The 12,449-nt window shown below is 54.7% G+C and overlaps 1 protein-coding gene across 5 annotated transcripts; it reads right to left on the bottom strand.

Annotated features, from left to right (window-relative positions):
* Nucleotides 1-1,178: 1,178 nt before the first annotated feature.
* On the bottom strand, nt 1,179-12,121 carry TCP11 (t-complex 11). 5 transcript variants are annotated; one of them, XM_084752318.1, is made up of 10 exons: nt 11,827-12,121; nt 10,486-10,674; nt 8,093-8,165; nt 6,515-6,635; nt 5,354-5,574; nt 4,426-4,562; nt 3,688-3,902; nt 3,417-3,598; nt 2,230-2,393; nt 1,179-1,590 (listed from the first exon to the last, which is right to left on the bottom strand). In XM_084752318.1, the coding sequence occupies exons 2-10, from the start codon at nt 10,658-10,660 to the stop codon at nt 1,358-1,360; spliced, it is 1,521 nt and encodes a 506-aa protein (XP_084608444.1). In that variant the 5' UTR covers nt 10,661-10,674; nt 11,827-12,121; the 3' UTR covers nt 1,179-1,357. The 5 variants fall into 5 exon arrangements, with proteins under 5 accessions (XP_084608444.1, XP_084608443.1, XP_084608441.1 ...); XM_084752317.1 differs by having other exon boundaries at nt 11,849-12,121; XM_084752315.1 differs by lacking the exon at nt 11,827-12,121 and adding an exon at nt 11,507-11,675.
* Between the last annotated feature and the right edge of the window lie 328 nt (nt 12,122-12,449).

Below are 12,449 nucleotides of genomic sequence, written 5' to 3'. Positions count from 1 at the left end.
ACACAGTGAGACCTTGTCTCCAAGCAAAGGAACAAAAAATGCCCTCAAGCCCATGGGCAACACAGAATGGTGCTTTAGCTGTGTAGAGATGGGGTTCCTGCTGCTTCCCCGGGGAAGAACATGGAGGAAAAAAAAAATCAAAATTTGTATGGTGTGGGTTGTTACTCCAGACAATCGTGAAATCGTGATGGACCAAGGCACTTGGCAGCCCAAATGTGCGCTTCTGGAAACTGAACCGAGTAACTGCAGCCTGTTTGTCTGAGCGCGTCGCTTTCCTGGGCCTCCACTGAGGCTGTACTGTCACAAGACTGAGAACTCTGGGTCACGGATCTAACAAGGCTATCAGTTAGAAACACACTCCGGCCAACAGATCTCAGACACCCCCTTGTGTTGTCCCCAAACTGTGTCTTCCTCAGCTCTCTCCAGCCTCTGGAAAGGGGGCCACTGCTGGCTTGAAGACACACAAGTCCCTCTCTACAAAAGGACCAGCTCTGAACAGCGCACTCTCCTCACAAAGCTGGCTGGGACCGGTGTGCTCGTAAGCCACCATGACAGCAAGGTGTGTGAGCCCAAGTCTTCCCTACAGTGCCCCACTTGATGTGGGTCTGGTGCAAGGGGCACTCATGGCCCAACCACCCACACTAGCAAAGGGAGGGGAAACGGGGTCGGCTCCCATCTGAGTTCACGCACGCACGCACGCACGCACGTGTGCGTGAGTGCCATGGTTAGCGGGTATTCTACAGTTTAGTGATGAGACCACAGAAAAACTAACTGGACCAGGGGATGGGACCAGGGCTAAGCAGAGCTAAATGGCCCAGCCCCAACTCTACTCAGCCTGAGGCAGTGAGAGAAGACGGGACCTGGTGGCTATGGGTGCTGCTGGCAGCCAACATCATTTTCCTGCAGTACCTGCTCTGGAAGAGGCTAGGGCTCCTGCTGTCCCCTGACTTCCTGCTGTAGCACCTGAGGCCTCCAGGGGACTCTCTGCAGTATCCTCTCCTGGCTGTCTGGGCAGCACTAAGGTTCCAGGAAAGCAGTTTACCCTTACCTGACCACAGCCAGAGCACCCGGGCATCTTGGCTGTCATCTGTCACCTGCGCGCACTGGGGGGGGTGCGGGGGGGGGGGGCACAAGGCCCCGAGAGGGAAGCACTGCGGAGTCACAGGGCCTGGCCTCGGTTTGCTGTTCAGGAGTTTATTAGAGAGCGGGTTTGGGCCAGTTGGTGTTTACAAGCTGTGCTGGCTGCAGGGGGGAGAGGGGACTCACTGCTCTGCAGCTCACTGGCGATGCCACCTCAGGAACACCCAGGGCCTCTCTCCCGGGTCCGTGATGCCAGGGCTCCGAGCTGACGACGCCCTCAGACAGACCCCACTTTCGTTGTCAGAGTCTGGGCGGGGCAGCCGAGCGTTTTCAAGATGTCTGTGTAGTAAGGGCCAAACACTTGCTGATTGTGAGACGTCAGGCTGACAAACTTCTGGCCCAGTTCTGCCAGCTCCGCTTCAATCAGGGTGAGGCCTCCAGGGAGGTCCAGGAGGGACCGCTGCACGCCCAGCACCAAGCAGCACTTGAGGAACAAGTGGATGCGCTGATCTGAGCAGGAACAGAAGGAACAGAAACCAGATGGGCTGAGAGGTGGGGGTCCCCCCACTCTGCCGCTCTGAGCCACTCTCACAGATGAGAACCGGCCCCCCTCGTTCTCACGGGCGCTGGGTTCCTGGGCCTCTAAGTACTGGAGACTGCTTCGCATCAGGGTGTGGCTCACACTTGTAATCCCAGCACCCAAGAGCCAGAGGCAAGGGGAAATAGCAGGAGCAAGGCCAGCCTGAGCTACATATGGTGTTCCGGGCCAACCTGGGCTACACTGTTCGATCTAGGACTTGGTGTTGAGGAATCTTCAACTGATTCTTCCGGTGGCTTGAAGCTGGGAATCAGTTGGCCAGGTTCCAACACGGGACTGGGGCCCGTGCTGCAGAGAAAGGCTCTCTGAGCTAACCCAGCGGGTTTCCTGCTGGCCGGGGCGTGTGTGGACCGCACACAGAGAAACAGCAGTGAGTAGCATGACTCACAGGTTGGGTGGACAACACTCCTGTGTGCAGGCCTCCCAGAGGACCAGAGTGAGTCCATCTTTGACAGGAAAGGAGTGTAGTTTCAACCTGGAAACCCGTATCCATGGCTGTACCGCCCCACCCCCACCCCCTGCAGCACCCACGGGCATGCGGGTGTGCTCACCAATGACGCTGCGGACACAGTTTTCCTTCTTGGCAATGTTCTGTAGCTGCCCTATCAGGGACTCCGTGTTGTCGCTGCTCAAAGCAGCAAGGCCCATATTCTTGAGGCTCTGGTGGATTTCCTGGGTCACCTGCTCAGTCACAGTGTGCATCACCTCCTCGGGGCTAGACCACAACACAGGTTAGTTGGCACCCAGTAGGAGAGCAGGGTTAGCCAGGCACCCCGGTAGGTAGCCTCTGCAGAAGCATAGAAACTACCAGGGCGCCTAAGGCAAAGGAGGCCAAGGACTTGGGGAAGGTTCCAGTCCCACCTCTCGCTCTGCCCTCCTGTCAGCACCAAAGCCGGACAGATAGGCCCCACACCCTCCCAACACCAGCTATCTCTGTAAATGGTGCTGTGTACTGAGGAAAAAAACAAAAACAAACAAAAACAAAAAACAAAACCTCTTAGCACTGAAGAACAGCCTTGCTGTCCCCAGGACACACCTGAATGTGGCTTTACAAAGACCTTTCCCCAGTGTCACACCCTGTCACTTGTGTTCTTTGGGCCAGGATCAAGGCTGTGGCCTCAGCTACACCCCTTGCCCAAATGTGCTGTGTCTTCTGTCCCCTCTGTCGACATCAGCTGCAACTCAGCACGTGTACAGTCAAGGCGACTGATAGGCACTGGCCGGCACCATCACCCACCCAGCAAGAGGCGGCCCTGGGCACAGCGACCTTTCTGGAAAGTTCCCCTTTTTTTGTCGTAAGCCCCAGTATCACTACAGAAATAAGCTGACACTGTAGATGTTCCAGAGGGCCTCTCTCACTGTGGCCTGGGGCAAAGCAATAACTCATGGCCTGCCAGTACTCAGGATGCTTTGCACCATCTACGTTTGTGTGCGCCCACATACTCAGGTACCACCGGGTGGGGTGGGGGGTGTCCGCGGCTGATGTTGCTTCTTCCTCTGAGTCTCTACACAGTCCTAGCTGGCTGTGAACTCACAGAGACCTGCATGTTTCTGCCTCCTGAGTGCTGGGATTAAAGGTGTGCAACCACAGACAACTCATGCCCGGCTTTTTTCCAAGTATATTGGGGATACATGCAGGTCACGCTTGGTAGGCTAAGCCCCTCACCAACTAGGCCACTGCCCCCCCACCCCTCCCCTCCTTCCTATCCTTTTAAAAAGATGTCAGTCTGCAGCTCACCTGGAGTTGAAGTCTTCCACCAGGGACTTAGTTATTCGTTTCAGTTTATCCACAAACTGGGGCGAACCGAACAGAACACTGCCAGAGAAGCTGCTGGCCACCAGCAGGACGGAGGCCAGGATGGTGAGCTGGCTCAGCTGCGACTCCAGCTCCTGTAGCCGAGCTCTATCCGGCAGCAGAGTCTGGGGACGCGGGGGTTGGGGGGGGTGGCATCAGAGGGGTTCTGGCCAGAGCTCAAGGCTGAAAACAAGGAAAACGCCCCCACTCCTACCTCAGGGAACTCTTCGTCCCCAGGGTCACACATGAGGAGGTTCAGGAACCCCTGGGACAGCACCATCGCAGGACTGAGTGGCTCTGGGGCAGCCGCGTCACTGGGAGATGGGCCAGCTGCGCTGGTAGAGTCCGGGGAGTCATGGCAACTTGCTGTGGAGCTAGTGAGCTCTGCAGCTGCTTGGGTGAGCCACTTGGTGGTGTGGTCCAGGAGGTCTGCAACAGGAGGTGGGTGCAAGCATCTGACCTCCAGGGCTCGGGGCATTCTCTCTAGCCAGTACTGTTCCTGTTGAGCCTGGTGGTGCCCACAGGAGCACTGCTGTGACTTTGGGGCCAGCCTGAGCTACATAACGAGTTTCAGAATGGCCAAGGGTAGAGAGTGAGACCATATATTTTAAAAAAAACTAAACTAAGGGCTGGAGAGTTGGCTCAGTGGTTAAGAGCACTGTCAGCTCTTCCAAAGGTCCTGGGTTCAATTCCCAGCACCCACATGGCAGCTCACAACTGTCTGTAACTCCAAGATCTGACACCCTCACGCCGATGTACATAAATTTAAATTAAATAAAAATGTTTTTTAAAAAAACTAAACTAAGTCACCACGTTTCAACGTAAAAAGCATATGTTTCTGGTTAAGGAGCCTGGCTCCTTCCCTGCCTCTTTGTCCCTTCAGGAAGGTCAGGAGCAAGGCTGCGCCCTCCTCTGCCCGCATGTCATATCATATGTCACACATCACACGTACTAGGCTCCTTGTTGAGGCGCTCCTGGAACTGAGCCCGCTCAAACTGGATGGAATGCTCCTGCAGCTGGGGCTGGAGGCTGTGGATGGTGTAGTTCACCATGTCTCTCTTCATGAGTCCCAGGACTTGGAAGATCCCCCTAACGCACGAGAGGAGAACCCCAGAAGGACCACTGAGGCACGCCACGCTCCGAAGGACAGCCAGCCAAGGCCAGGGCCCACGAGGGGGGTGGGGGGCGGGTTTCACCAAGCCCGTCCTGCTGAGAGCTGGCTAAGGCGGCGCACAGGGAGGGGCCCACTGGTGGGAGGAGCCCAAGAGGTTAGTGCCAAGACGGCAAGGCCTGCAAGGTCCACAGGGCAAGGCTCTAGGGAAGAAACAGCAGCCGTGAGCACAAGCCAGCGTCTAAGTGGTGACTCTCCAGTCAGGCAAGGAGTGGTGCTGTCTTTGAATTTTATTTTTTTAAGCGTTATTTATTTATTTATTATGTATACAGTGCTCTGCCTGCTTGTACACCTGCAGGCCAGAAAGATGGCACCAGATCCCATTATAGGTGGTTGTGAGCCACCATGTGGTTGCTGGGAACTGAACTCAGGACCTCTGGGAGAGCCTTAACCTGTGAGCCATCTCTCCAGCCTCATCCTTGAATTTTTACTTGAAAACACTCAGGAAGACCTGCCGCCGCCGTCCCCAACAGCGCGTGTGAACCGGTTGGGGAGCGATGGCTCACACGCTTGGTTCTGTCTACAGTCATGTTAAGTTATGGACGATGACCCAAGGGTCCTTGATGGAAAAGTGTAAACAGGCCAGGGAGGACTAAAACAAACAGGGCCAGGGAGGACTACGCCAGGGACTAGGGCCGCCCCAGTGTCCGCCCGCCCCGCCCAGCTGGGAGCCCGGGGCGGGCTAGGGGACTGTCATCAAGCGTCATACCTCAGCAGCCGGACGGGATCCGCAATGGTTTCCAGTCTCTGCACGGCCTCATCCCGGACCGGGGCGCACAGCAAGACCATCATGTTGAGAATGTACTTAGAGAGGTAGGTGACATTCAGGTCCCCACAGTCCGCCTGCTGCTGGAGGTAGTCCATGTCCAGAGCCTCCTCGATCTCGCTCCTCAGGCGGCTCTGGCGTGGCAGCAGCAGCGACAACAGGATCTGCCAGGCCGGACAGAAGACGGTATCGACCTGCCCGGTGCTACCTTTTCCCCAGCGTTCAGCCTTTTACACACACCCCAGCCTCTGCCTGCTGCTGACCAAGAAGTTGCTGCAGACATGGCATGCTAAGCTAACGGAGCCAAGGGCTCCACAGAGCACATGGAACGCAAGCAGAGGGGAGACAAGGCTCACAAGTCATGGCTCAGCGGTTAAGGGCACTGGCTGCTCTTCCAGAGGTCCTGAGTTCAATTCCCAGCAACCACATGGTGGCTCACAACCATCTGTAATGAGATCTGGTGCCCTCTTCTGGCCTGCAGGTGTACATGCAGGCAGAGCACTGTATACATATAATAAATAAATACATCTTTAAAAGAAAAAAGAGTTCTTAGCTCCTAGTACTTACTCACACCCACCTATAACTCCAGACCGGGGGCTTTAGTGCCCTCTTCTGGCCTCCCTGGGCACTGCATGCATACGGTGCCCAGATACACATGCAGGCAAAACTCGATACCGATAAAATAAAAATACTTTTTATTTATTTATTTGTTTGTTTGTTTTATTTTTTTCGAGACAAGGTTTCTATGTGTAGCCTTGGCTGTCCTGGACTCGCTTTGTAGACCAGGCTGGCCTCAAACTCACAGCAATCCCCGTGGCTCTGCCTCCTGAGTGCTGGGAATAAAGGCATGCATCACCACACCTGGCAAAATTACTTTTTATCTGCTTGTATTTTTTGTGGTTTTTTTTTTAAAGACAGGGTTTTTATGTGTAGCCCTGAAACTTACTCTGTAGATCAGGCTGGACTCAAACTCAAGAGATCTGCCTGCCTCTGCCTCCCAAGTGCTGAGAATAAAAATAAATCTTAACTTTAATCCCAGCCCTCGCTCGGGAGGCAGAGCTGGCCTCAGGACCTCCCTTCTCCAGGTGAAGACGGCTCACTCACCTCCTTGATCTCCTTCAGAAGGTCAAGCGCACAGCTAAAGTCCGGGGGCACAGCTGACAGCTGCTCTTTCAGGTGTTCCCAGAAGTCGTTGGGCATCGTGTCCTTGCCCTTGGCTTCCAGGCTACGAGGAGGTCAGACACACAGAAAATTCACTCAGCGAGAAAACGTTCCAGGCTCAGAATCTAAGCCCCAAAGAGAACACCAGGAGCAAGGCATGGGGTGCAGCTGGGCCGACTCACTGAGGGCTGCTTGCGATGTCAAGGCACCCTCAAAAACAGAAGCAAGCCCAAATCTAGCAGTGAGCCTGCCTTACATGTGTGACTTGCAACTGTGTGTGTGCACGCGGTGATGTGCACAGCCAAAGGTTTGTCACTATCTTCTTTCACCCATAAAATCCAGGGAAATATTCACTCCCCACCCCCTGCTTTTTTTTTTCTTTTTTGGCAACACTTGAATGTAGCAGACTCCTCCAAACCAATCAGGCTTAAAATTGGCTCAGGGCTGGAGCAATGGCTCAGAGGTTAAGAGCACTGTCTGCTTTTCAAAAGGTCCTGAGTTCAATTCCCAGCAACCACATGGTGGCTCACAGCCATCTATAATGAGATCTGGTGCCCTCTTCTGGTGTGTAGGTGTACATGCAGGCAAAACACTGTATACTTAAATCTTTAAAAAATAAATAAGTAAATTGGCTCAACCTAGTGCGGTGGCATTCCAGCACTCGGGAGGTCGAGGCAGGCAGATTGCTGTGAGTTCGAGGCCAGCCTGGTCTACAAAGTGAGCCCAGGACAGCCAAGGCTACACAGAGAAACCCTGTCTCAAAAAACCAAAGAGAATATTAAAATAATCTCCACACTCAAGAGGCAGTGGCAAGAGGACCAGCCTGGGCTATATGAGGCCCTATCTAAACAAAACAACAAATACAAGACAATAATTCAATATAGAAAGGAAAATCCTTTCAACAAACACTGTTAGAATAAACTGACACCCACATACAGAGAACTAAATTTAAACATTAGGTGGGCAAAAGGCATTCCGTGTTTGGACTGTAAATTTTTATTTTGTTTTGTTTTTGCTTTTTTGAGACAGGGTTTTCTCTGTGTAGCCTTGGCTGTCCTAGACTCACTTTGTAGACCAGGCTGGCCTCAAACTCACAGGGATCCACCTGCCTCTGCCTCCCGAGTGCTGGGAGTAAAGGCGTGTGCCACCATGCCCCGGCAGTCAGCACGCTTTTCAAGGAGACATACATTGGCATTTTTTTTTTCTTTGCTTGTCTGAGAGAGGGCCTCCCTGACTGGCCTGCAACTCACTACGTAGACAAGGCTGGTCTCCACCTCAGAAATCTGCCTGCTAGGATTACAGGGTGTGTGTGTGTGTGTGTGTGTGTGTGTGTGTGTGTGTGTGTGTATGACGTCACACACAGTTGAGCTTATTGTTTATTGGGGAGGAACACACCTGGGCACCAGGGGTTAAACTCAACTTGTCTGGCTTGGCAAGCGTTCTCTGCCCACTAAGTCATCTCCCCAGCCCCTAGAGTGATGATGTCAGGGAGCCAGATGGAGACAATGGAAAAGCCAGTACCTGCTAGAAGACAGACTCTTCTCTTCCAAGTGGCAGTCGAGCTTGGAGACTTCATGGCCTCTGTCCGTCAGACCTGTAATTGGAAGGACTCCTGGGTGGACATCGGCCGACCCACAGGAGCCTGACTCCACTCAGGGTCACTCGCCTGTAGGCCCCAAGGTTATCTCAGAGTCCACCCAGCACGCCAGGCACTCGGACTTCCCCAGGGGCGTGCTGGAAATGCACGGAGGACTGAGGGGCAAGGCAGGAAATGGGGCCCATTAAAAGATAAAGTTGTCTTAGGAAAAAAAAAATCGCAAAGCTACAAGGAAACAACTTGTGGTTTGCAAAAAAATAAAAATGAGCCAACACTTGCTTGTTGAGAGGGTTTTCTTCCTGTGCCTCTGAAGTGCCCAGAGGGGCCTTCCCTACAGCTAGCACACAGGCACTCATGTGCAGCACCAATGTTACTTGGTTTCCTAAGATAGTAGCGCCCAGGTTTTAGGATTTCATAGATAAGTAAAGATTTAGCATTAAAGACCACAACTTGGGCTGGAGACATGGCTCAGAGGTTAGGAGCACTGTCTGCTCTTCCAGAGGTCTTGAGTTCAATTCCCAGCAACCACATGGTGGCTCCCAACCATCTATAAAGAGGTCTGGTGCCCTCTTCTAGCATGCAGGCACACATGCAGGCAAAAACACTGCTCTATAAATAAATCTTTTTTTCTTTTTTAATTATTTTATTTTTGTACATATACATTTATATTGTTACATATATATACAATAGTTTACCTATGGCAAGAAGAACCATGACACAATCAGGAATTATATAAATGTTGCATTCTTAGTGTTTTGGCTATTTGTGTTTGACAACCTTGAAGAAGACATCTTTCCTATCTTGGTGCATCTAAAATTCTGAATGTAAATTACGTTTTCATCACATATGGTCATTATCAACTTAGATGACCTACTTAGACCTAAAAACGCTTTAACCCCTAAACAATTAAGCCTCACTGTAAAACTAAGCTACCTGGTCTTCAACTCCCTCAGACACTTGAGAAGGAGTAAACTTGATTATCTGAGTATCTCAGGAGTGCAGGTTGGTAGCTTTCCAAATGAAAAGATGACAGAGACAGTTTTCTACCTGGATAGTCACCCAAAACTCTACTGGGATCTGGTGCCCTGTTCTGGCCTGCAGGTGTACATGCAGGAGAGCACTATATACATAATAAATAAAATCTTTTTTTAAAAAGGTGAACTAAAAAAAAAAGTAAATTAGATACTGGAGACACAGCTGAGCGGGTAAGCTATTGGCTGCCCTCCCACATGGACTGGTTCATCGCTGGCACTCACAAATATCTGTAACCCCAGCCCCGGGGGACCTGACGCTCTGAACACACAAGATGTGCAGACACATATACAGGTGAAACACTCTCCCACATAAACAAATCTTAAAAGAAAAAAAAAAAAGGTGAAGTGACACTGTTCCCTTCATTTTTGCAGCACTTCTGAATTATTCCAGCCAAAATGTCTGGTGCAGCGCAATCAAATATGGCCGGGTATGGTGGTTCACGCCTTTAATCCCAACACTCGGGAGGCAGAGGCAGGCGGATCTCTGTGAGTTCGAGGCCAGCCTGGTCTACAAAGCTAGTCCTGGACAGCCAAGACTACACAGAGAAACCCTGTCTCAAAAAAAAAAAAAAAAAAAAAAAAAAAACAAGAAAGAAAAATAAAACGCAATCAAATAGGTAAAAAGACTTAACTCGTTACTGCTAAACGAGAGGTAAAAGCAAACTTCAAAGATAGGCCGAGCTACCACGGCCTCAACAAGAACTTGACAGCAACGAAGCGGCCACAAGTTCCACAGGGACGCGCTCCACAAGAGGCCTGACATTCGGGGCAACTAGGAGGGGCTCCAGGAGCGGAGAGAACGCGTGACTAAAATAGGATTCTTAAAAATCCAGATCGCCCCAAAAAGAAAACTGCACTTCCAATTTTTTTATACAGGAATTTGATTACACACGCAGGTATTTTACCCATGGTCTTAAACAACCCCCGTGGGAACTGCTGTTGCCAAGCCCCGACTTTCAAGAACCCCGCTCGCCCCAGGTTCCTACTTACTGATGAACAAACCCCGCGCACCTGCGTCTAGTCTCAAGTCATTTTGTTAAGCAGCAGCGACCCCGCGTGGCTACACTAACTGCAGAGCGTCACGGGCAACCCACGGGCAACCCTGCAGCATCTGAAGCCAGGGTCCCCGGGAGGCTTACCTTGCCCCAAAGCCCACAAACCCACCGCCCGGGCGACCTCGGGGTCCCCCGGGGTGGCTGGAGACGGTGCCCCATGCGCGACCCCGGTGAGCATCCGCGGGGCTCGGGCCACCGAGGGTACCACGCCCGCTGCTCGGTGCTTACGGGGGAGGGGTGGGTTGGGGGCGGCCGAGGTCCCGCGGCAGTTGGACCTACGCGATCGGTGGCCCTGGGCGCCGCTCGCTTCCTCCCTGGGGTGTCCCGCGCGGGGCTCACGGGAGGCGCCCTCTGCCGCCGCGCCGGGCTGCTTTCGGGCCGCCCTCTCCTTCACGTCCGGCATCTCCGTGGTGGTATCTGGGCGGGCCACAGAAGTTGGACGCTCTTCAGGGCTGGAGGGACCCAGCGCGGCGCAGGGAGGAAACTGAGGCAGCAGAGTCCGCCTATCCCCCTCAGCAGAGGTGGACGCCACCCTGGGCCCGCGCCATCCCCTTCACCCCTTTCCCTCCTCACCCCCTCTCCACGTCACCACCTCCTCTCTTCCCCCTTCACCACCTTTTCATCCCTCCCCTCCTCTTACCCTCTCCCCTCCCCTTTTCCTCCATCCCTTTCCCCCTCTTATTCCCTTCCCTCTCCTTTCTTCCTCCCTGGTTCCCCTCTGTCCTTCCCTGTCCTCCCCTTCTCCCTCCCCATCCCTCCCCTTCCTCCTCTCTTTCCCTCCCTCTTCCTCCCCTCCCCTTTCTCCTCTCACCCCCCCCCCCTTTTCTCCCTCCCGGCCCCTCTCCGTCCCTCCCCTCCTCCGCCCTCCCCGTCCCCTCTCCCTTCCCCGTCCCTCCCCTCTCCCGCCCTCCCCGTCCCCTCTCCCTTCCCCGTCCCCTCTCCCCTCCCCGTCCCTCCCCTCTTCCGCCCTCCCCGTCCCCTCTCCCTTCCCCGTCCCTCCCCTCTCCCGCCCTCCCCGTCCCCTCTCCCTTCCCCGTCCCTCCCCTCCTCCGCCCTCCCCGTCCCCTCTCCCTTCCCCGTCCCTCCCCTCTCCCGCCCTCCCCGTCCCCTCTCCCTTCCCCGTCCCTCCCCTCTCCCGCCCTCCCCGTCCCCTCTCCCTTCCCCGTCCCTCCCCTCTCCCGCCCTCCCCGTCCCCTCTCCCTTCCCCGTCCCTCCCCTCTCCCCTCCCCGTCCCCTCTCCTCGGCTCACCTCCTCCTCCGCGGCCCGCCCGCTCTGGCTGGCTGGGTGGCGTGGGGCGGGTGGGCAGCGCAGACTCAACCACCCAGGGGGGCAGGGGCGTGGCGGGGGCTGCGGGCTGCGGAGCTGGGCGGAGCCACTGAGCCCCGCGTCGGGCGGTCACGCACCCCTTATCCTCACCCCGCGGCCCGGTCAGGAGTGGGAGCGCCCGGCGTCGGAGAACAAACCGCTCAGGTGTCCTGGCAACGCGGCACGAGCGCAGCCAGCCCTCCCCAGGTGCGCGGGCGAGCATCGCGACCCGCACGGAGCACCTGCGGCCGTGGGAAACCCACCTGCGGTCCCCGCCGCCTTTACCTCTCTGGTTCTTGGAGCTCTTGGTTGTCAGGAGCTAGGGCTCGGGGCAGACTGCGGAGCACGGACGGGGGAGGTGGCCTCGAACTTGCGACCTTCCTGCCTGCGCCTGCCTGAGCGCTGGGTCCCAAGAGTGAAGCGCCTATGCAGTGCTGGGCATGGAAGGGGCCTCAGGGACTCCGAGCTCAGTCCCCAAGCCCCCAGAGTCTTAAAAAGCACGGAGGGTGGGTCATGGAGACTGGGCTCAGCCGTTAGGAGCCCCGGCGTTCTCCCGGAGGACCAGGGTTCGATGGCGATCACAGCCGTTTGTAACTCCGATTCCAAGGGATCGGATGCCCTCTTCTGGCCTCCTGGGGCACTGCATGCTTATGGTGCGTTTCCATCGATGCCGGCAAAACACCCACACCTATAAAATTAGGTCTTTTGTCTTTTTTTTTTTTTTTTCTTCCCATACAAGGTTTCTCAGTGTAGCCCCAGCTGTCCTGGAACTCGCTCTGTAGACCAGGCTGCCTCTGCTGGGATTAAATATGCGGGCTACCATGCGTGGTTTATACAGAATATGTTGGCAGTGCCCTACTCCTCTTGTACCCCGATCCTGGACTGG

Source organism: Acomys minous (genome assembly GCF_964271855.1).
Source record: "Acomys minous genome assembly, chromosome: 13".
Classification (NCBI taxonomy): Eukaryota; Metazoa; Chordata; class Mammalia; order Rodentia; family Muridae; genus Acomys; species Acomys minous.
This window is presented reverse-complemented; position numbering and strand designations above follow the sequence as displayed.